The 24,790-nt window shown below is 36.4% G+C and overlaps 1 protein-coding gene across 1 annotated transcript in view; it reads left to right on the forward strand.

Moving 5' to 3' along the window:
- SH3BGRL (SH3 domain binding glutamate rich protein like) overlaps nucleotides 1–23,933 on the forward strand; it is a 136,772-nt gene extending 112,839 nt beyond the window's left edge. Inside the window, exon 4 of the mRNA XM_010592701.3 lies at nucleotides 22,489–23,933. Within this exon, the coding sequence (XP_010591003.1) occupies nucleotides 22,489–22,533 (45 nt within the window). The 3' untranslated portion in view covers nucleotides 22,534–23,933. The remainder of the gene's footprint in view (nucleotides 1–22,488) is intronic.
- Nucleotides 23,934–24,790: the final 857 nt, after the last annotated feature.

Here is a 24,790-nt window from a genome sequence, read left to right on the forward strand (position 1 = left end):
TCTCCTTTCATTTAAAATTAGGTGTCATTTATTCATTGATTCATTCATAAAGTATTTATTAAGTGTCAAGCATTGACGTGACATTGATGGTAGGGTGAATACAGAGAATAAAGCATGATCCCTATGTTCAAAGTGTTTATAACCTAGCAAGGGACATGTCTACATATAATTATACAACAAATATGTGTACAGATAATTATAACTCAAGACTTCATATGGTAAATTCTGTAAGAATGGTATGAATAAAGTGCTGGGGAAGTCCAAAGAAAAGAATCATAAATTCCTACTAAGGAGATTGAGGTTCCACAGAGGGACTGTTATTTGAGCTGTTGGGAATTCCGAAATATGGATGTGAAACCGAGGAATCTTTTGCAGAGGCAACAACAGGAACCACTGCATTGGGGTGTAGTTGCTCACGATGATATGTTCAGAGAGTGGAATGTAGTGCAGCATGGCTACAGAATAGGGTATGTTAAGGAGGGGGTGTATTGGCATTGGGAGATAAGATTGGCTAGGTAGCCTGGGGTTAGATAATGAATGCTGTCTGCTCTAAGTAGTTTCAGCTTTATCCTCCAGGAACCAAAAGCCATGGAAGGGACAGTGACGTGATTATCTCTGTCTTTTAGGATGTGATTCGATCTGTCTTAAGAAAATAAATTTGGCAGTTGTATGGATGGTGGAACATTGGAGAAATGAGATATTAGAGATAGGAGGACCTAGAGATAGGCTAGAAGAGATAGTTCAGACAAGAGATCGAGAGGGCCTAAAGTGGGATAGCAGCTTTGAAAAGGAAAAGATAGATTTAGGTGACGCAGAAGAATCACGTGTGATAGATTTAGCAACTAATGAGATGCTTGTGTATGTAAAAAAATTGAGAGGGATTAAAGCTATCTCTGGGGCCTATAACCTGGGTGACTAGGAAATGAAGCAAATTTTATGGAGGAAACATGTTGGCAGGAAAAACAAAAAAAACCCAAGTGATCCAAGGAAGGTTCAGTCTTGGAAAGCAAAGGAGGCACTCAGTCTTCTGAGACAGGAGGGACTGAGGAGAAAATGCACAAAAATAGAGACAATATGTGGGAAGGTTCGGGAAGCTGACATGGAAGAGTGACTTATCTTCAGTGTGAGGAGTGTGGGCAAAGTTGGGACATTAGAACCTTGAGGAGAGTTGAAAGGATTCCCTTGTTGAAAATAGGCTGAAGAGTCAGGGATAATGAATGGAAGACTGGTCGTGAAAGATTGAGGGCCTGAGTGAATTTAGATTTTATGAGCCCGTAGTGGAGCCTGTGAGTTTGGTTATAGAGTGTTCTCCATAATTGTTTAATCTTGGGAGTAAGAATAGAGTAAAAGAATAGTAGATGTTATCAAGGAATGGACAAGAGGGATCTGGTAGATTGGGATGACAAAAAGAGGTCTGGAAGTGACAGTGGCGATGAAGAGTATATTGGTGAGAGGCGTATTTGGAATCCTAATATTTAATAGGTTTCTCCAAGACTAAAAGTAATCATTTTTATTGTGAGAATGGTACATTTTCTATTTGTCAGCTCAGTTATCAGGGATCTTTTTTCCCTTTAATGGAAGAGGACAATGAGCCTTCAAGAAAGCACTGAAGAGGTAGTATACAAAATAAGAAATACAACCAGTTAACCCATATTGGAAAAATGCACTGATAAAAATGTAATTAAAATATGTGGTTTTCATCTTTGAAATTAGAAAAGAAACAACAAAATTTGGATACTCAGTGCTGAGGAGTGTGCACTGAGACAGGTGCACTCAGATATTACTGGTGGTAATGTAAACTCCCTTTTTTTTATTGTGTTAAGTATGTATATAACAAAACATTGGCTATTTCAATGTTTTTACATCTACAATTCAGTGGTATTAATTACATTCATCATGCTGTGCAACCGTCATCACTACCCATTTCCAAATTTTTCCATCACCCTTAACAGAAGCTCACTGTCCCCTAAACAATGACTCCCTCTTTAGCCCTCCCTGCCACCCCTGGTAACCACTAATAATCCTCGATTTCTGTATATTTGCTTATTTCATGTGAGATTATACAGTATTTCTCCTTTTATGACTGACTTATTTTGCTCAGCTTAGTATTTTCAAGGTTCATCCATGTTGTAGCATGTATCAGGACTTCATTTTTCTTTATGGCAGTGTAATACTCCATTATATGTATATACTACATTTTGTTTTTCCATTCATCTGATGATGGACATTTCAGTTGTTTCCACCTTTTAGCTGTTGTGAATAGTGCTGCAGTGAACACTGGTATAGATGTATCTGTGTTCCTGCCTTTAATTCTTTGGATATACACCTAGGAATGGAATTGCTGGATTGTATGGGAATTCTATGTTTAACTTTTTTAGGAACTGCCAAACTTTTCCACAGTAGCTGTACCACTTTACAGTCTCTCTAGCAATGAATGAGGGTTCCAATTTCTCCACATCCTTACCAACATGTTTTTTTATCCATTTTTTTAAATCATAGCCTTGTTAAATTTTTAGTGGGGGTGAATTATATCTCACTGTAGTTTTGATTTGCATTTACTTTATGATTAATGACATTGAGCATCTTTTCATGTGGTTGTTGGCCATTTGTTTTTCTTTGGTGAAATGTCTATTCAAGTCCTTTGCCCATTTTTTAATTGGGTTGTTTTTTACTGAGTTACAGGTTTTTTTTTTTTTTTAGTATGTATACCATATTTTTACACAAAGATGCACACCTGTGTTTGTTTGCTGGCTGCACCCTCCCTCTTGCAAGGTATTTCTGTAAGGGTGCTATGCTAGTTTTTTTTTTTTTTTTTTTGCAGCAACCTGTGGAAGAGGATCAGCATGGTGGCTCTTCAGAGGGTACCTTGTGGGGGAAGGGTGCAGTAAATATATAGTATTTTGGATATTAAATCCTTATCAGACATATCGTTGCCTCAGATTTTTTTCTCAGCCAGTAGGTTGTGTCATCACTTTTATGATACAGTCCTTTGATGAACAAAAGTTTTTAATTTTGATGAAGTCTCATTTATCTATTTTGTCTTTTGTTGCTCATGCTTTTGGTGTCACATATAAGAATCTATCATTAAAAACTAGGTCCTGAAGCATTGGCCCTATGTTTTCTTCTAAGTACTCTGGACTTTGGTATTCCATTTTGAAAACCAGAATGGCAAATATGTATCAATAACTTCAAAAATGTTTATACTCCTTGACCCATTAATTTCACTATGGGTATTATAGCCTAAAGACATAATCTTATATATAGAAAAAGCTTCATGGATAAAAATATGAATCAAAATGTTATTTATAATCCTAAAACTTTGGAAACAAGTTAAATGTCTAACAATAGTGTCAACCAAACTAATTCATCCAGTAAGTGAACTATATTGATAAAAATCTGAATCAAAATGTTATGTATAATTCTGAAACATTGAAGACAAGTTGAATGCCCAGCACTAGAGCTAACAAAAATACCGAATCCACTGAGTGAACTTTTGTGCTGACATTTAAAAAAAAAAGTTGAGTGCTGTTGAGTTATTTTAAGTTTAGCCTTCTCTTTTCTTACTGGATCTAATAATGAGGTGCAGTTTACAGAATAATCCTTTTTTTGTACTTCACTAGCTTGTTAAAAATTTTATTTTTACTAATTAAAAAAATAGATGCTATCACAGTAAAAAAAAAAGGGACAGTAATGTAAAGGGTTTGCAATTTCTTATACAGTTTACTGAAATTGCATACCTAAGAAAACAAGGATATATGTGAATATATTTTTCTATTTTTAATTAAAGTTTTTAACACAAATAGAATAATACTATGCATACTGTTAAGTGTTGTGACTTTTGACTTTTTTTTTTTTGCTTGGTATATCTTAACAGTATTTATAAATTCCTGAGGGCAACGGTGGTTCCATGGTAGAATTTTTGCCTTCTGTGCCAGAGACCTTGGTTTGATTATCAGCTGATGCGCCTTATGAGTCACCACTCCCTGTCTGTCAGTGGATGCTTGTGCATTGCTATGATACTGAACAGGTTTCGGTGGAGCTTCCAGATTAAGGAAGACTAGGAAGAAAGGCCTGGTGATCTACTTCTGAAAATTAGCCAGTGAAAATCCTATGGATCACAACATTCATTGTGCATGAATTGGGGGATGATTCAGTGGCAGATTACAGCAACAACAACAACATATATTTCCCCATTTTTTCTAAGGGCAATTTAGTATTCCTTTTTTGGATATACACTGCTTTAACACTTCCCCTATGAGTTATAATATGTAGGTTGTTTTCTGGTTATTATTACTGTTTGCTATTATAAAAAATGTTATAATGACTTTCCTTTTACATGTGTGTTTTCACACTTGTACACCTGTAGAATAAATTCCTAAAAGTGAAACTAATAGCTCTAAAGGTATATTTTACTTAAGATTTAGATAAGTGTTGGCAATTGTCGTTCACAAAGATGGCATCATACTACATAAGTATTAACAATGCAAGGATGTGCTTATTTGTCCCCATGCCCTCCTCAACACAAGATACTTTTAAAAATATTATTCTTTGCAAATTAAAAAAAATATATATAGTGATGAAATATATATAGCACACATTTGCCATTTCAGCCATTTTTATTTGTAAAATTCAGTCACATTAGTTACATTCACCATGTTGTGCAAACATCACCATTATCTGTTTCCGATTTTTTTCATTGCCCTTAACACAAATTCGGTACCCCTTAAGCAATATCACCCCATTTGCCCTTCCCACCCACCTTTATTAACCACTAATAAACTGCAGTCTCTATGCATTTGCATATTCTACATATTTCTTATAATTGGAATCATACAATATTTGTCCTTTTGCATCTGACTGACTTAACTCAGCATGTTTCAAGGTTCATTCATTCCATAGCATGTATCAGAACACATTTCTCTTTATGTTGAATAATATTCCACTGTATGTTTAATTCACATTTTGTTTATCTGTTCATCTGTTGATGGATACTTGGGTTGTTTCCACCTTTTGGCTATTGTGAATAATGCTGCAGTGAACATTGTTGAACAAGTATCTGTTTGAATCCCTGTTTTCAGTTCTTTTGGGTTATACCTAGGAGTGGAATTACTAGCTCATATGGTAATTCTGTGTTTAACTTGTTCAGGAACGGCAAAATTGTTTTCCACAGTGGCTGCACCATTTTACATTCCCACTACAAATGTGTGAGGGTTCCAATTTCTCCACATACCTGTCAGCACTTGTTAGTTTCCGTTTTTCTGATAATAGCCACCCTAGTGGATATGAAGTGGTATCTCATTGTGGTTTTGATTTGCATTTTCCTAATGACTAATGAATGACATTGAGCATCTTTACATGTGCTTATTGGACATATGTATATCTTTTTTGGTGAAATATCTATCCAAGTTCTTTGTCCATTTTTAGATTGGGTTGTCTTTTTGTTGTTGAATTGGAGGAGTTCTTTTTATATCCTGGGTATTAAATGCTTATAGGGTAGGGTTTCCATTGTGTAAGTTGCCTCATCACTTTGTTGATAAAGTCCTTTGATGAACAAAAGTTTTTAATTTTAACGAACTCCAGTTCATCAATTTTGTCTTTTGTCACTTGTGCTTTTGGTGTGAAATCTAAGAATCCATTGTGAAAAACTAAGAGTTTAATGGTTTTAGTTCTTATGTTTAGGTGTTTGATCCATTTTGAGATAATTTTCGTATGGAGTCCTCCTCCGTCTCCACGGGTTCTGCATCGGGGATTCAGCCAAGCGCAGGTAGAAAATATTCAGGAGGGGAAAAAAGAGCTCAAGGGCCTGGGGGCAACACGGAGTGCAACACAAGCAAGACAGGGTTCTCACTGGAGGAAAGGTATGTGGCTGTGAAGGAAAAAGCTCCCAGGTGGACGGAGACAGCCACACCCCGAGACACAGTTTGGACAAGTGAGGACACTAGGAGTGGGGTTGTGAGCGTACACTCGGGTGTTTCTTGGCCTGACCGAGGACCTAGCAGAGCATGTTTGCAGCAGAGGTCTCGAGTCCGGCAAGAGAGAACAAAGTTGGGTAGGCCCAGGGCCTACCAGTGTCTGCATGGTGTGTGTTCCAATGTCCAAATTCACCCAGGACCTCCTATCTGAAGGACCCCTGGCTCGGAGGGCAAGCTGTGGCATGAGGGCCTGGATGCTGCTGTCCTTAAAAGTGCCTACTTTGACCCAACGCCTCATGCGTCCGCCCTATCCTGGCCCGTCCATCGCTATTCCACTTTAAAGTGAAACACTGTTCATTCCTGCACTACGTTAAGAAATAATAATAATACCACACCATTTTATATAAGGGATTTGTACATCCCCAGATTTTCATATGTGGGTCTTGGAACCAATACCCTGCAGATACCAAGGGACCATTTGCGGTGTGAGGTATGGATCCAACTTCATTCTTGTACAAATGGAGATCCAGTTGTTCCGGAATAACTTGTTGAAAAGAATATTCTTTCACTATTGGATGATCTTAGCGCCCCTATCAAAAATCAGTTGGCCATAGATATATGGGTTTATTTGTTGGACTCCCAATTCTATTCCATTTTTCTCTGTGTCTTTATTATACCCATACAAGTCTGTATTTATTACTGTAGCTTTATAGTAGATTTTGTTATCAGGAAGTGTGAATCCTCCTACTTTGTTCTTTTTTCAAGATTGCTTTGGCTGTTAGAGGCCCCTTGCTTACAATTACATATAGATTTCTGCAAGAAGACTTTTCCATTTCTGCAAATAAGGCTGCTGGAATTTTGATAGGAATGTGTTGAATCTGTAGGTCACTTTGTATAATATTTACATCTTAACAATATTAAGTCTTCCAATCCATGAACACGCAATGAGTTTCCAGTTATTTAGGACTTATTTAATTTATTTCAGCAATGTTTTATAGTTTTTAGTTTATAAGACTTTTAACCCCTGGTTAATTTATTCCTAAGTATCTTATTCTTTTAGATGCTATTGTAAATGAAATTCATTTCTTATTTCCTTTTCAGATTGCTCATTGCCAGTATATAGAAATCTAACTTTTTGTGTGTGTGTTGACCTTGTACCCTGCAACTTTGTTGAATTTATTTATTAGCTCTAGTAACTTTCTTGTGGATTTTTTAAAAATTTTATATATAGGATCATGTACTCTAGAAATATAGTTTTACTTCTTGATTTTTATTAGGATGCTTCTTTTTTTTTCTTTTTATTGCCTAATTGCTCTGACTAAAACATCCAGCACAGTATCAAATAGCAGTGATGAGAGCAAGATCTCACAAGAAAACTCTTTCTCCATAGAGTGTGGTGTTAGCTTTAAGTTCTTCATAAATCCCCTTTTAAACAAATGCATGTCTATTCCTAGCTTGCTAAACTTTTTTTTTTTTTTAATCATGAAAGACTGATTTTGTCGAATGCCTTTTCTGCATTGATTGAGATGATCATGTGGTTCTTATCCTTTGTTCTATTAATGTGTTTTATTACATTGATTTTCTAATGTTGAACCACCCTTGCATTCCTGGGATAAATACCATTTGGTCATGGTGTATAATACTTTTAATATGGTATTGAATTTGTTATGCTAGGATTTTTTTTAAGGATTTTTTTGTATCTATATTCATAACGAATATTGGTCTGTAATTTTATTGTAGTGTCTTTGTCTGGATTTGGTATCAGGGTTATGCTGGCCTCATATAGTGAATTAGGAAGTGTGCCCTCCTCTTTTATTTTTTGGAGGAGTTTAAGAAGAATTCATGCCAATTCTTCTTTAAATGTTTGCTAGAATTCCCTTTTGAAGCCATCTGGTCCAGAACATTTTTTGTTGGGAGATTTTTGATTCAATCTCCTCAGTTGTTATGGATCTGTTGATATTTTCTATTTTTTTCTTAAATCAATTTAGGTAGTTTAAGTGTTTCTAGGAATTTTTCCATTTCATCTAAGTTATCTAATTTGTTGGTGTATTCATAGTATTCTTTTATAATAATTTTTATTTCTGTAGAGTTGGTTGTAATGTCCAAACTTTTATTTTTTTATTTCTGATTTTAGTTATTTGCATCTTCTCTCTTGCTTTTTTTTGTTAGTAAAAAAAAAAAAGTTTTGTTTTGTTTTGTTTTTTTTTTTTTTTTGGTGGTTTATAGCCAAAGGTTTTTATTTCATTGATCATTTCAGAGAACCAACTTCTGGCTTCATTGATTCTATTATTTTTCTATTCTCTATTTCATTTATTTCTACTCTGATCTTTGTTATATTCCTTCCTTCTGTTAGCTTTGGGCTTAGTTTGCTTTTCTCTTTTTAGTTCCTCAAGTTGTAAAGTTAGCTTATTGATTTGAGATCTTTCTTCCTTTTTAACGTAGGCACTTACAGGAATAAATTTCCTTTTGAGCAGTCTCCATTCATCCGATAAATTTTGATGTGTTACCCTTTCATTTTCTTTCTCCTCTAAGAATTTTCTAATTTCCCTTATGATTTCGTCTTTGACCCATTGGTTGTTTAGTAGTGTGTTGTTTAATTTCTACATATTTGAGTATTTTCCAGCTTTCTTTCTGTAATTAATTTTTAGTTTTATTCCAGTTTGGTTGGAGAAGACAGTTTGTATGATTTCAATTTTTTAAAAAATTAATGAAATGTGTTTTGTTACCTATCATGTGGTCTATTCTGGAGAATGATCCATGTTCCTGAAGAAGTACATGTATTGTTCTGATGTAGGGTAGAGTGATTTTATATGTTATGTCTGTTGTTCAAATCCTGTATTTCTTTACTGATATTTTTTCTAGAGGTTTTTTCTGCTAGTGAAAGGGGTGTAGTAAAGTCTCCAACTAATAGAACTGCCTATTTCTCCCTTCAGTTCTGTTCAGTGTCCCATATATTTTGGGCTGTCTTATTGGGTCCATATCTGTTTATAATTGTTATATCTTCCTGATGAATTGATCCTTTTATCATTATATAATGCCCTTCTTTGTCTCTTGAAACAGATTTTGACTTAAAGTCTATTTTGTCTAATATGACTATAACCTCTCAAGCTCTCTTTCCCTCTCTCTCTCTCTTTTTTTTTTTAATATTTTACTGTGTTTTCGGTGAAAGTTTACACAGCAAGTTAGGTTCCCATTTGACAATTTCTATACAGAGTGTTCAGTGACATTAGTTACATTATTCATGATGTGTCAATATTCTTTTTAGTTGCATTCTGGTCATTCTGTTTCCAGTGCTCTACACTCAGCTCTCTTTTGATTAACATTTGCATGGAATTTTTTTTTTCCATCTTTTCAGTTTCAGCCTATTTGTGTCTTTGGGTCTAATGTGTATCTATTTTATTGTACTTTAGATGAAGGTTTACAGAACAAACTAGTTTCTCATTTAACAGTCAGTACACATATTGTTTTATGACATTGGTTAACAACCCCATGACATGTTAACACTCCTTTTTCAACCTTCAGTGATCTTCTCTGTGTTTTCTGTTTTCTCTCCCTGTTCTGGAACTCCTATCACTTGCAAATTTTTGCTTTTGATTGTATCCTACACCATTCTCAGAGTTTCTTCATTTGTTATTATCTGTTTTATTGATTCATGCCAATAATGCTGAAGTGAGATAGTATCTCATTGTGGTTTTGATTTGCATTTCTCTAATGGCTTTTTTTTTTTATGGCTAGTGATCCTGAGTTTTTCCACATGTATCAGTTGGCTGCTTGAATGTCTTCTTTGGTGAAGTGTCTTTTCATTCCTTTGCCCATTTTTTTTTTAATAACTTTTATTAAGCTTCAAGTGAACGTTTACAAATCCAATCAGTCTGTCACATATAAGTTTACATACATCTCACTCCCTACTCCCACTTGCTCTCCCCCTCTTGAGTCAGCCCTTTCAGTCTCTCCTTTCTTGACAGTTTTGCCGGCTTCCCTCTCTCTCTATCCTCCCATCCCCCCTCCAGACAAGAGTTGCCAACACAATCTCAAGTGTCCACCTGATATAATTAGCTCACTCTTCATCAGCGTCTCTCTCCCACCCGCTGACCAGTCCCTTTCATTTCTGATGAGTTGTCTTCGGGGATGGTTCCTGTCCTGTGTCAACTGAAGGTCTGGGGAGCATGGCCACCGGGATTCCTCCAGTCTCAGTCAGACCATTAAGTTTGGTCTTTTTATGAGAATTTGGGGTCTGTATCCCACTGATCTCCTGTTCCCTCAGGGGTCCTCTGTTCTGCTCCCTGTCAGGGCAGTCATCGATTGTGGCCGGGCACCAACTAGTTCTTCTGGTCTCAGGATGATGTAGGTCTCTGGTTCATGTGGCCCTTTCTGTCTCTTGGGCTCTTAGTTGTCGTGTGGCCTTGGTGTTCTTCATTGTCCTTTGCTCCAGGTGGGTTGAGACCAATTGATGCATCTTAGATGGCCGCTTGTTAGCATTTAAGACCCCAGACGCCACATTTCAAAGTGGGATGCAGAATGATTTCATAATAGAATTATTTTGCCAATTGACTTAGAAGTCCCCGCAAACCATGTTCCCCAGACCCCCGCGCTTGCGCCGCTGACCTCTGAAGCATTCATTTTATCCCGGAAACTTCTTTGCTTTTGGTCCAGTCCAATTGAGCTGACCTTCCATGTATTGAGTGTTGTCTTTCCCTTCACCTAAAGCAGTTCTTGTCTACTGATTAATCAATAAAAAACCCTCTCCCACCCTCTCTCCCTCCCCCCCTCGTAACCACAAAAGTATGTGTTCTTCTCAGGTTTACTATTACTCAAGATCTTATAATAGTGGTCTTATACAATATTTGTCCTTTTGCTTCTGACTCATTTCGCTCAGCATAATGCCTTCCAGGTTCCTCCATGTTATGAAATGTTTCAGAGATTCGTCACTGTTCTTTATCGATGCGTAGTATTCCATTGTGTGAATATACCACAATTTATTTACCCATTCATCCGTTGATGGACACCTTGGTTGCTTCCAACTTTTTGCTATTGTAAACAGAGCTGCAATAAACATGGGTGTGCATATATCTGTTTGTATGAAGGCTCTTGTATCTCTAGGGTATATTCCTAGGAGTGGGATTTCTGGGTTGTATGGTAGTTCTATTTCTAACTGTTTAAGAAAACGCCAGATAGATTTCCAAAGTGGTTGTACCATTTTACATTCCCACCAGCAGTGTATGAGAGTTCCAATCTCTCCGCAGCCTCTCCAACATTTATTCTTTTGTGTTTTTTGGATTAATGCCAGCCTTGCTGCTGTGAGATGGAATCTCATCGTAGTTTTAATTTGCATTTCTCTAATGGCTAATGATCGAGAGCATTTTCTCATGTATCTGTTGGCTGCCTGAATATCTTCTTTAGTGAAATGTGTATTCATATCCTTTGCCCACTTCTTGATTGGGTTGTTTGTCTTTTTGTGGTTGAGTTTTGACAGAATCATGTAGATTTTAGAGATCAGGCGCTTGTCGGAGATGTCATAGCTGAAAATTCTTTCCCAGTCTGTAGGTGGTCTTTTTACTCTTTTGGAGAAGTCTTTAGATGAGCATAGGTGTTTGATTTTTAGGAGCTCCCAGTTATCGGGTTTCTCTTCATCATTTTTGGTAATGTTTTGTATTCTGTTTATACCTTGTATTAGGACTCCTAGGGTTGTCCCAATTTTTTCTTCCATGATCTTTATTGTTTTAGTCTTTATGTTTAGGTCTTTGATCCACTTGGAGTTAGTTTTTGTGCATGGTGTGAGGTATGGGTCCTGCTTCATTTTTTTGCAAATGGATATCCAGTTATGCCAGCACCATTTGTTAAAAAGGCTATCTTTTCCCCAGTTAATTGACACTGGTCCTTTGTCAAATATCAGCTGCTCATACGTGGATGGATCTATGTCTGGGTTCTCAATTCTGTTCCATTGGTCTATGTGTCTGTTGTTGTACCAATACCAGGCTGTTTTGACTACTGTGGCTGTATAATAGGTTCTGAAGTCGGGTAAGGTGAGGCCTCCCACTTTCTTCTTCTTTTTCAGTAGTGCTTTGCTTATCCGGGGCTTCTTTCCCTTCCATATGAAATTGGTGATTTGTTTCTCTATCCCCTTAAAATATGACATTGGAATTTGGATCGGAAGTGGGTTAAATGTATAGATGGCTTTTGGTAGAATAGACATTTTTACTATGTTAAGTCTTCCTATCCATGAGCAGGGTATGTTTTTCCACTTAAGAATGTCCTTTTGAATTTCTTGTAGTAGAGCTTTGTAGTTTTCTTTGTATAGGTCTTTTACATCCTTGGTAAGATTTATTCCTAAGTATCTTATCTTCTTGGGGGCTACTGTGAATGGTATTGATTTGGTTATTTCCTCTTCGGTGTTCTTTTTGTTGATGTAGAGGAATCCAAGTGATTTTTGTATGTTTATTTTATAACCTGAGACTCTGCCAAACTCTTCTATTAGTTTCAGTAGTTTTCTGGAGGATTCCTTAGGGTTTTCTGTGTATATAATCATGTCATCTGCAAATAGTGATAACTTTACTTCTTCCTTGCCAATCCGGATACCTTTTATTTCTTTGTCTAGCCTAATTGCCCTGGCTAAGACTTCAACACGATGTTGAATAAGAGCGGTGATAAAGGGCATCCTTGTCTGGTTCCCGTTCTCAAGGGAAATGCTTTCAGGTTCTCTCCGTTTAGAGTGATATTGGCTGTTGGCTTTGCATAGATGCCCTTTATTATGTTGAGGAATTTTCCTTCAATTCCTATTTTGGTAAGAGTTTTTATCATAAATGGGTGTTGGACTTTGTCAAATGCCTTTTCTGCATCAATTGATAAGATCATGTGGTTTTTGTCTTTTGTTTTATTTATGTGATGGATTACATTAATGGTTTTTCTGATATTAAACCAGCCTTGCATACCTGGTATAAATCCCACTTGATCATGGTGAATTATTTTTTTGATGTGTTGTTGGATTCTGTTGGCTAGAATTTTGTTGAGGATTTTTGCATCAATGTTCATGAGGGATATAGGTCTATAATTTTCTTTTTTTGTAATGTCTTTTCCTGGTTTTGGTATCAGGGAGATGGTGGCTTCATAGAATGAGTTGGGTAGTATTCCGTCATTTTCTATGCTTTGGAATACCTTTAGTAGTAGTGGTGTTAACTCTTCTCTGAAAGTTTGGTAGAACTCTGCAGTGAAGCCGTCCGGGCCAGGGCTTTTTTTTGTTGGGAGTTTTTTGATTACCGTTTCAATCTCTTTTTTTGTTATGGGTCTATTTAGTTGTTCTACTTCTGAATGTGTTAGTTTAGGTAGGTAGTGTTTTTCCAGGAATTCATCCATTTCTTCTAGGTTTTCAAATTTGTTAGAGTACAATTTTTCATAATAATCTGAAATGATTCTTTTAATTTCATTTGGTTCTGTTGTGATGTGGTCCTTCTCATTTCTTATTCGGGTTATTTGTTTCCTTTCCTGTATTTCTTTAGTCAGTCTAGCCAATGGTTTATCAATTTTGTTAATTTTTTCAAAGAACCAGCTTTTGGCTTTGTAAATTCTTTCAATTGTTTTTCTGTTCTCTAATTCATTTAGTTCAGCTCTAATTTTTATTATTTGTTTTCTTCTGGTGCCTGATGGATTCTTTTGTTGCTCAGTTTCTATTTGTTCAAGTTGTAGGGACAGTTCTCTGATTTTGGCTTTTTCTTCTTTTTGTATGTGTGCATTTATTGATATAAATTGGCCTCTGAGCACTGCTTTTGCTGTGTCCCAGAGGTTTTGATAGGAAGTATTTTCATTCTCATTGCTTTCTATGAATTTCCTTATTCCCTCCTTAATGTCTTCTATAACCCAGTCTTTTTTCAGAAGGCTGTTGTTCATTTTCCAAGTATTTGATTTCTTTTCCCTAGTTTTTCTGTTATTGATCTCTAGTTTTATTGCCTTGTGGTCTGAGAAGATGCTTTGTAATATTTCGATGTTTTGGACTCTGCAAAGGTTTGTTTTATGACCTAATATGTGGTCTATTCTAGAGAATGTTCCATGTGCGCTAGAAAAAAAAGTATATTTTGCAGCAGTTGGGTGGAGAGTTCTGTATAAGTCAATGAGGTCAAGTTGGTTGATTGTTGTAATTAGATCTTCCGTGTCTCTGTTGAGCTTCTTACTGGATGTCCTGTCCTTCTCCGAAAGTGGTGTGTTGAAGTCTTCTACTATAATTGTGGAGGTATCTATCTCGCTTTTCAATTCTGTTAAAATTTGATTTATGTATCTTGCAGCCCTGTCATTGGGTGCATAAATATTTAATATGGTTATGTCTTCCTGATCAATTGTCCCTTTTATCATTATATAGTGTCCTTCTTTATCCTTTGTGGTGGATTTAAGTCTAAAGTCTATTTTGTCAGAAATTAATATTGCTACTCCTCTTCTTTTTTGCTTATTGTTTGCTTGATATACTTTTTTCCATCCTTTGAGTTTTAGTTTGTTTGTGTCTCTAAGTCTAAGGTGTGTCTCTTGTAGGCAGCATATAGATGGATCGTGTTTCTTTATCCAGTCCGAGACTCTCTGTCTCTTTATTGGTGCATTTAGTCCATTTACATTCAGGGTAATTATAGATAAGTAAGTTTTTAGTGCTGTCATTTTGATGCCTTTTTATGTGTGTTGTTGACAATTTCATTTTTCCACATACTTTTTTGTGCTGAGGCGTTTTTCTTAGTAAATTGTGAGATCCTCATTTTCATAGTGCTTGACTTTATGTTATTTGAGTCGTTACGTTTTTCTTGGTTTTTATCTTGAGTTATACAGTTGTTATACCTTTTTGAATACCTTATTGTTTACCCCTATTTTTCTAAGTAAAAACCTAACTTGTATTGTTCTATATCGCCTTGTATCACTCTCCATATGGCAGTTCAATGCCTCCTGTATTTAGTCCCTCTTTTTGATTATTGTGATCTTTTACCTATTGACTTCCATGATTCCCTGTTATGTGTATTTTTTTTTAATTAATCTTAATTTGTTTTTGTGATTTCCCTATTTGAGTTGATATCAGGACGTTCTGTTTTGTGACCTTGTGTTGTGCTGATATCTGATATTATTGGTTCTCTGACCAAACAATATCCTTTAGTATTTCTTGTAGCTTTGGTTTGGTTTTTGCAAATTCTCTAAACTTGTGTTTGTCTGTAAATATCTTAATTTCGCCTTCATATTTCAGAGAGAGTTTTGCTGGATATGTGATCCTAGGCTGGCAGTTTTTCTCCTTCAGTGTTCTGTATATGTCGTCCCATTCCCTTCTTGCCTGCATAGTTTCTGCTGAGTAGTCAGAACATATTCTTACTGATTCTCCCTTGAAGGAAACCTTTCTTTTCTCCCTGGCTGCTTTTAAAATTTTCTGTTTATCTTTGGTTTTGGTGAGTTTGATGATAATATGTCTTGGTGTTTTTCTTTTTGGATCAATCTTAAATGGGGTTCGATGAGCATCTTGGATAGATATCCTTTCGTCTTTCGTGATGTCAGGGAAGTTTTGTGTCAGGAGTTCTTCAACTATTTTCTCTGTGTTTTCTGTCCCCCCTCCCTGTTCTGGGACTCCAATCACCCGCAGGTTATCCTTCTTGATAGAGTCCCACATAATTCTTAGGGTTTCTTCATTTTTTTAAATTCTTTTATCTGATTTTTTTTCAGCTATGTTGGTGTCGATTCCCTGGTCCTCCAGATGTCCCAGTCTGCATTCTAATTGCTCGAGTCTGCTCCTCTGACTTCCTAGTGCGTTGTCTAATTCTGTTATTTTATTGTTAATCTTTTGGATTTCTACATGTTGTCTCTCTATGGATTCTTGCAACTTATTAATTTTTCCAGTATGTTCTTGAGTAATCTTTTTGAGTTCTTCAACAGTTTTATCAGTGTGTTCCTTGGCTTTTTCTGCAGTTATCCTAATTTCATTTGTGATATCATTAAGCATTCTGTAAATTAGTTTTTTATATTCTGTATCTGATAATTCCAAGATTGTATCTTCATTTGGGAAAGATTTTGATTCTTTTGTTTGGGGGGTTGGAGAAGCTGTCATGGTCTGCTTCTTTAAGTGGTTTGATATGGATTGTTGTCTCCGAGCCATCACTGGCAAACTAGTTTTTCCAGAAAATCCGCTAAAAAAAAATGCAGTCAGATCCCTATCAGAGTTCTCCCTCTGGCTCAGGCTATTCAGATGTTAATGAAGCCGCCTGGGGAGAGTGGGGGAGGGAACAGAGAGATAGGAGAGTAGCACCTCAGAATATAGCCAGAGTTGCTTGTCTTGCTTGGAATGACTATTATATCTGAGACTCCCGCGGGGCGCGTCGCCTATGTGTGCTGGCTGTGTGGAGATTGCCCCCGGGGGGTCTGGCCCGCCGGAGTCACGGTCAGATCCTCTGCTTCCAGCCCCACGCCCAGCGTCGAGGCTCCCCTACTGGGACGGTGCACTCTCGACTCCAAAATCAGTCGCTGCCTCCCGGGGACTTCTTGTCCCTCCAGCCACGTGGCCGTGCCACCTCCGAGAAGCAGTTGGGCCTCCTCCCGGGGTTAGTTCAGATGGGTGGAGCAGGTCCCCGTGCTTGTGCCGTGACCGAGTGTCCCGGCTGGGACGCTGTTCTCCCCGCTCCAATACCAGCCGCTGCCTCCCAGGGACTTCTCCTACCGGCTGTGTCCCACGCCGCCCGCGCAACCCGGCTGGTCCCCTTCCCGGGGTTAGTTCAGGGGGGTGGAGCAACTCTCCGTGTTTATGCCGTACCTGCGTCCAGTCCAAATCCCTGCGGGACGGTTCCCCAGCTCGGACGCTGCTTTTTCTGCTCCAAGACCAGTCACTGCCTCCCAGGGACTTCTCCTACCGGCTGCGTCCCACGCCGCCCGTGGAACCGGCTGGTCCCCCTCCCGGGGTTAGTTCAAGGGGGTGGAGCAGCTCTCTGTGCTTGTGTCGTACGTGACTGGTACGCTGGCTCCAGGCTCTGGAAACAATCGCTGCTTCCCCCTATTAGTTCGTTCTCCATCTCTAAATCTGTGTTTGTTGTTCAGGGTTCGTAGATTGTTATGTATGTGATCGATTCACTTGTTTTTCCGTGTCTTTGTTGTAAGAGGGATCCGAGGTAGCGTCTGCCTAGTCCGCCATCTTGGCTCCGCCCCCCCCTTTGCCCATTTTTAATTTGGTTTATCTGTTGTTTTGTTGTAGAGGTGTTGGATTTTCCTGTAGATTTTAGAGATTAGAACTTTGTCGGATTTGTAATAGCCAATATTTTTTTCCCCAGACTGCAGGTTCTCTTTTCACTCTTTTGGTGAAGTCTTTTGATGAACATAAGTGTTTAAATTTTAGAAGATCCCAGTTATCTAGCTTATTTTTTGGAGTTTGTGTGTTGTTAATTATGGCTTGTATCCTGTTGGTCCCATGTATTAGGGCCTCTAGCGTTGATCCTATTTTTTCCTCTATGATCTTTATAGCTTTTGGCTTTATATTAAGGTCTTTGAATTAATTCTTTGTGTACGGTGTGAGGTATGGGCCCTCTTTCACTTTTTTGCAGATGGACATCCAGTTTTGCTAGCACTGTTTGTTAAAAAAAAAAAAAAAGGCTGTCTTTTCCCCATTTGATGGACTTTGGGACTTTTGTCAAAGATCGGGTGACTGTAGGTGGATGGATCTACATCAGGTTTTTCAATTCTGCTCCTTTGGTCAATGTATTTGTCCTTGTACCAGTACAGGGTGTTTTGACTACCATAGCTGTATAGTAGGTTCTGACATCAGGTAGTGCAAGTCCTCCTATTTTATTCTTCTTCTTCAGTAGTGCTTTACTTATCCGGGGCTCCTTCACTTTTCATATAAAGTTAATGATTACTTTTTCCATCTCATTAAAGAATGTTGTTGGTATTTTGATCATTGCACTGTATTTGTAAATTGCTTTGGGTAAAATTGTTGTTTTCACAATGTTGAGACTACCTATCTATGAGCATGGTATGTTTTTCCATTTATGTAGTTCTCTTACGGTTTCTTGCAGTAGTGCTTTGTCGTCTTCTTTGTATAGGTCTTTTATATCCCTGGTTAGATTTATTCCTAAGTATTTTATTTTTTTAGGGGCTGTTAAATATGGTATTGTTTTCCTGATTTCTTTTTCATTGTTCTCTTTATTGTTGTATAGGAATCCAACTGATTTTTGTATGTCTGTCTTGTATCCTGCTACTCTGCTGAATCTTTCTATTCCAATAGTTTTCTCATGGAGTCTTTTGGGTTTTCTATGCATAGTATCATATCATCCACAAATAGGGATAGTTTTACTTCTTCATTACCAATTTGGATGCCTTTTATTTCTTTTTCTTGCCTTATTGGTCTAGCTAGGATTCCAGCATAATATTAAATAGGAGTGGTGATAAAGGGCATCTTTGTCTTGTTCCTGTTCTCAAGGGGAATGTTTTTGGCCTCTCTCCATTAAGATTGATGTTGGCTGTTGGTTTAGCCCTTTATTATGTTGATAAATTTCCCTCTATACCTATTTTATTGAGAGTTTTTATCAGGAATGAGTGTCAGACTTTGTTGAGTGCCTTTTCTGTGTCAATTGAGATGATCATGTAATTCATTCCCTTTATTTATGTGGTGGATTATGTTGATAGGATTTCTAATGTTAAACCATCCTTGCATACCTGGTATGAATCCTACTTGGTTGTGGTGTATTATTTTTCTGATAGGATGCTAAATTCTATTGGCTAGAATTTTGTTGAGAATTTTTGCATCTGTTTTCATGAGAGATATTAGTCTGTAATATTCTTTTTTTGTGGTGTCTTTTCCTGTCTTGGTATCAGGGTTATGCTGGCTTCATAGAATGAATTCGGAAATATCGCTTCCTTTTCTATGTTCTGAAATAGTTTGAGTAGTATTGGTGTAAGGTCTTCTCTGAATGTTTGGTAGAATTGTCCAGTGAAGCCATCGGGGCCAGGGTTTTTTTTGTTGGGAATTATTTTTATTACCTTTTCAATCTCTTCTCGTTATGGGTCTGTTCAGATTTTCAACATCATTTTATGTTTGTTTGGGTAGGTAGTGTGTTTTTAAATATTTGTCCATTTCCTCTAGGTGTTCATTTTTGCTGGAGTATGGTTTTTCATGGTACTCTGTTATGATCCTTTTTATTTCAGTTGAATCTGTTGTAATGTCCCCCATTTCATTTCTTAATTGTGTTATTTGCGTCGTGTCTTTTTTTTTTTTTTGTCAGTGTGGCCAGTGGTTTATCAATTTTGTTGATCCTTTCAGAGAACCAACTTTTGGTTTCATTGGTTCTTTCTATTGTTTTTCTACTCTCTATTTCATTTATTAATGCACTGATCTTTATTATTTTCTTTCTTCTGGTGGCTGTGGGCTGCTTTTGCTGTTCTCTTTCTGTTTGTTCAAGTTGTGTAGCTAATATTTTGATTTTGTTCCTTCTTTTTTGATGTGTGCATCTATTTTTATAAATTGACCTCTGAGGACTGCCTTTGCTGTGTCCCAAAGGTTTTGCTATGATGTGTTTTCATTCTCGTTTGATTCTCGAAATTTTGATTCTATTTCTGATTTCTTCTATTACCTAGTGATTTTTAAGCAGGGTGTTATTCAGTTTCCATGTAACTGATTTCGTTTTCATTGCTTTTCCTATTGTTAATTTCTACTTTGATGGTGCTATGGTCAGAGAAGATACTTTGTATTATTTCATTGTTTTGGATTTTGTTTAGGATTGCTTTGTGGCCTAAGATGTGATCTGTTCTGGAGAATGTTCCACGTGCACTGGAAAAGAGTGTGTACTTTGCAGCTGTTGGGTAGAGTGTTCTATATATGTCAAGTTGGCTCATTGTGGTCTTTAGATCTTCTGTATCTTTGTTGAGTTTCTTTCTAGATGTTCTGTCCTTTACCGAGAGTGGTGTGTTGAAGTCTCCTACTATTATTGTGGAAATGTCAATTTCTCTTTTCAGTGCTGTTAGAGTTTATTTTATGTGTTTTGGAGCCCTGTCATTGGGTGTGTAGATATTTATTATGATTATGTCTTCATGATGGATCATCCCTTTAATCATTATGTAGTGTGGGTTTAGTGCCCCTCATTGTCTTTCATGGTGGATTTTGTTTTACAGTCTGTTTTACCTGAGATTAGTATTGCCACTCCTGCTCTTTTTTGATAGCTGTTTCCTTGATATATATTTTTTCCATCCTTTGGTTTTCAATAAATTTCTTTCTTTGTTTCTGAGGTGTGTCTCTTGTAAACACCATATTGATGGATCCTGTTTTGTTTTGTTTTGTTTTACCCATTCTGTTACTCTGTGCCTTAAAGCTGCTGTTTAGTGTTCTTTCTTTCAGTCTGAAGAACCCCTTTTATCAGTTCTTGTAGTGTAGGTCTGGTCATAAAGAACTCCCTCAGCTTTAGTCTGTCTCTTAATTCACCCTTGCTTTGACAATTTTTCTGACAATTGAATTCTTTGTTGACAGTTTTCTTTCAGCACTATTAATATGACTTTCCATTTCTCTCTGGCCCCCAAAGTTTCTGAGGAGGTATCAGCACTTAATCTTAATGAGGATCTCTTGCATATCACCATTTGCCTTTCTCTTGCTGCTTTCTATATTTTCTCTCTTTTTTTGAAATTTTTATTATAATGTGTCTTGGTGTGAATCTCTTTGGGTTTGTCCTACATGGAATTAATTGAGCTTCTTGGATTTTTGATTGATGTCCTTCATCAAATCTGGAAAGTTTTCTGCCATTATTTCTTCAAATATTTATTCTATCCTCTCTCTTATCCTTCTGGGATTTCTGTGATGCATATATTAGTTTGCTTGATGGTATCCCACAATTACATTATGCTTACTTGTTTTCTTTATCCTTTTCTCTTGTTGCCCTTCAAATTCAATAATTTCAATTGTTTCCTGATTCTTTGGACAGCTCAAATCTGCTGTCAAGTCCCTCTAGTGAATTTTTTTTATTTTAGTTATTATATTTTTCAGCTCCAGTATGTCTTTTGGTTCTTTTTTTATAGTTTCTGTCTTTGTATTTAATTTCTTGTTTTGTTCTTGTATCTTTTCCCTGTTTTCCATTAGTTCAGTATCCACATTTTCCTTTAGTTCTTTGAGCATATTTACTATTGTCTTTTAAAGTCTTCTAAACCCATTATCCTGCCTTCTTAGGGATTATTTTTGTCTCTTCCTTTGGATCTTTCGACTGGGGCCATCTTTTCATGTTTCTTTGTATGCCATATGGTTTTCTGCCTTAGCTAGGACATTTGAGAATTATAATGTAGTAGTTTTTTTTTTTTTTTTTTTTAGTTGTAGAACTCAGATTCTTTGCCTTCCCCCAGGGATTGCATTTTTTTAAATCATTGAAGTCTAATAGTTTATCTGCTCGGTGACCTCCTTAAATGTTTTCACAAATACTGCCCTTCAAATCATGCATGGACACTGAGTACTGTGTTGCATAGCCCATGCTTAACTAGTGCTTCAAAGGAGATTTCCTTGTACTGTGGATGAAAAAAAATTATTTTCCTACTCCTCAGGGTTTGCCGTTGATACTTAGTGAAGGCTGCAGTTGACTAGTGATTTTTTCAAGCTAATTTCTGAACACTGTGTTTACCAGGTGCATGTATTACCTATTTTAAAATTATTAAAATAATTTTTCAGGTTGTTTCATGGAGAATGTGTTGAAATGGGGTAAGAATGGAAGTGGGGAAAAGTCCAGGTGTGAGGTGATGGTGGCTTGGTCTAGGATGGTAGCAGTGGAGGTAGAGAAAAAATAACAGATTCTGGGTATTTTAGAGGAAGAATTGACAGTACTTGCTGATGATTTAAGTAGGAGAAGGGTGCTATGGAAAAATGGTGAGAGAGAAAGAGATCAAGGATTGATAACTCCTAAGTTGTTAGATATAATAATCCTGAGACCTCTGAGGACTGGAAACAAAATCAGAAAATAACTTTAAAATAGTCTTAAACTGTTGTAAATGAGTGTTAAGAGCTAGTCTTATTTTATTCTTTCGTGGGGAATGATATTGTAATTTTTTAAAGGTATGCAGAATTAAGTTATGCAGAATTAAGAGTATATATCCACCTAGCGAAGGTTCCTAGGTGGCACAAATGGTTTGTGCTCAACTGCTGAAACCCACCCAGCAGTACCACAGAAGAAGCCTGGAAGTCTTCTTCCATTACAGCCTAGATTACAGCCAAGAAAGCCTTATGGAGCAGTTCTACTTTGTAACACATGGGGTCACCATGAATCAGAATAGGCTCTACGGCAGCTAATACCAAAAACAAATCCATCTACCTTGGTTTAAAACTTGTAGTGCATAATATGCTTTTAAATAAGATATCAAATCTAACTTTAAATTACTTGCTTTTATAAAAGTTTTAAAACCATTAGTAATAACTTAGGCTGTCCTTTATCAGTTTCTAGGAAGAAATTTCTATTGTATAATATTTTATTAAATTTTTTTAAGCAGTTGTTTCTGATGACCAAGATTCTGTTTTTGAATATTCTTAGAATTCGAGCTAAACAAATTTGGTCTAACCAAAATACACATGGGTGGCTGCTTTGTGAAATTTAAATTTACCTGATTTGTTTGTTTTTCCTTTCAGGAAGCAGAAGCCCAGGCAAAGCAAAAGGAGCAAGACGAACCTTGAGCATTCTGACTTAAACTTCCTGAAAAAGGAGTCTCCATTGCTTTTATAAAATGGGAAAATTATCTTGGCTTCAAAAAAATGGGCTTAATATTAAAATAATAGATTAGTTGATGTTTTGAATACAAATAATCAAAATGAATACACGATTAAAATGTGAATGTTATGTGAGGAAAATGGGAGATCAACATAAAATTTTAAGTAGATGTCATGGAATAGTATTGTCTGCCGTACTTCAGTGATTTTAAAAAGCAAACACCCGTCCCTTTGTTTGGTATTATTATTGAAGATTAACTGTATCTGTAGCTCAATTTGTTAGACAATGAGGAATTATAGGAGAGAAAGAATCTCTTCTTCTCAAATTGCCTTATTAATTTTAGTGAGCAAGAATATGTACCTTTTTGATGTGATGTAATTGTGATTAAAAAACAGTTACAGGTGATGTTTATGATGTGTCAGTTGTACTTTTCTATGGTAATTTTAACATTCCCATTCTTTTATAGATGAAACGTCTGTGTACTGAACCACAGGTTTTTCAGGCTTTTATATGTAGCCTTTCATTGCATAGTTCAGCAATCAAAATAAATGTCCTCTCACAAGAAAGCAATAGATGCATTCAGTTGACAAGTCCTTTGCTTAACTACTTACTATGATGGAATCGTGTTGGTAAGTTGCTGGTCTCAGTGAAATATGCATATGCTATGTCATGGAGGTGAGATGGCAAGTAAGTTTAAAATGATATCCTCTGGCAAACCGTTCAGACTTTTATTTAACTATAATAAAATAGACTGGCACTCATTACTCAAAATTGATATTCCTTAGGGAGTTCCAAGGATGAATTGAACCCTGTTTGCTAAAAGAAATCTTCCTGTTTCCCCCCATTTAAAGCAACTTGTGACCATGATTGCTACTATCTCTCATGTATCTGACTTTTTTTAAGGTTAGGCAAATTTTGTGTGAGTACGTTAAACAGAGAGAATTTTTTCTATGACTATCCCAGCAAATAGTCAGTGCAAGTATCAGGAAACAAAGGGGAAACTTGTAAAACAATAATTCTCAAGACTCCTAAAAAGACAAGAAACATCATTATGGCCTAAATCACTTACCCAGATGCATATATATATATTTTAGTTCCATGTTACTTTATTACTAAAAGCAAACACCTTTTGCTTTAAATTACTTTATCATACCATTTGATGTACACAGCTCTATGCTCTGCCAAAATCAACATATAATGAATACATGACTTTGTTTACTGAGATTCAAACCTGATGCAATGCTTTAAAATAAACTCGGTACTTTTAAAAACATAATTTATGTGGTTTTTTGTGTTTAATAGTAGTTTTAGATGAGTAATATCTTTCTGAGGGCAGAGAAATAAAAAAAAAAAAACAAAGAAAACAGTTCGCATGGAATTTCTAAGTTTTCTTTTTAGAGCTCTGAATTTTGCAGTACACACTGGAATCAAATGAAGAACTTCCATTTATTTGTACATCGAAAAAAATGCTGTGGAGAAATCTGGCAGAAATGGGGTTTTTTGTAATAGATTCTGGAAAATGCTATAAAAAATTTTTGGCCAATAATTTCCCCTGAGCTTCTTTAACTGCTGAGGATGATAATTGCAATATTCTAGGTGGGCATTTTTGCTTTACTGTAGTATAAAATAAGTGCTGTTAAAAGCAAGCATTCTTCAAAAATAGATAACTTTTGGGGGGCCTTTATATCTGTTAGACAATACCATACAATTAACCTATAGACTTTTAAACAAAAGGTTGGATTGATTTCTTCCTAAACTGATGTCTTCCATTTTATGAGCTGAGAACTATGTACCTGGTAGATACAGGAAAAGCAAATGAAATTCTGAATATTAAGGTGAGCTTTATAAAGAGCTTTCAGATTATTTGCGTGCTAATTGTTATATTTCTTTTGGCATGTTTCAATTTGTAAATCAGACTTGCTAAATTGTTATTTGTTAGAGATGATAATTTCTTTAACAAGAATATTTGGCCTTGAGGAAGATTTCTATTTTCAGCAAACAATACAAAGTGATTGTTGATTGTATTGCTAAATGTTAATAGTTCTTTGTGAATCTGAGTATAGAGGAACCAGAATTTTAAAGGCGAGACTGTTAATTACTTGTATGGAAGAGTCAAAAGAGAATTTTTGTAGTCAGGTTTCACTGCAGTTTATTCCATTCATTCAGCAAAAAGAAAAAGGATGGTTCACATGGGTTTTACTACCCAATTGTAGATGTCAGAAA

This window comes from Loxodonta africana, chromosome X (genome assembly GCF_030014295.1).
Source record: "Loxodonta africana isolate mLoxAfr1 chromosome X, mLoxAfr1.hap2, whole genome shotgun sequence".
NCBI lineage: Eukaryota > Metazoa > Chordata > Mammalia > Proboscidea > Elephantidae > Loxodonta > Loxodonta africana.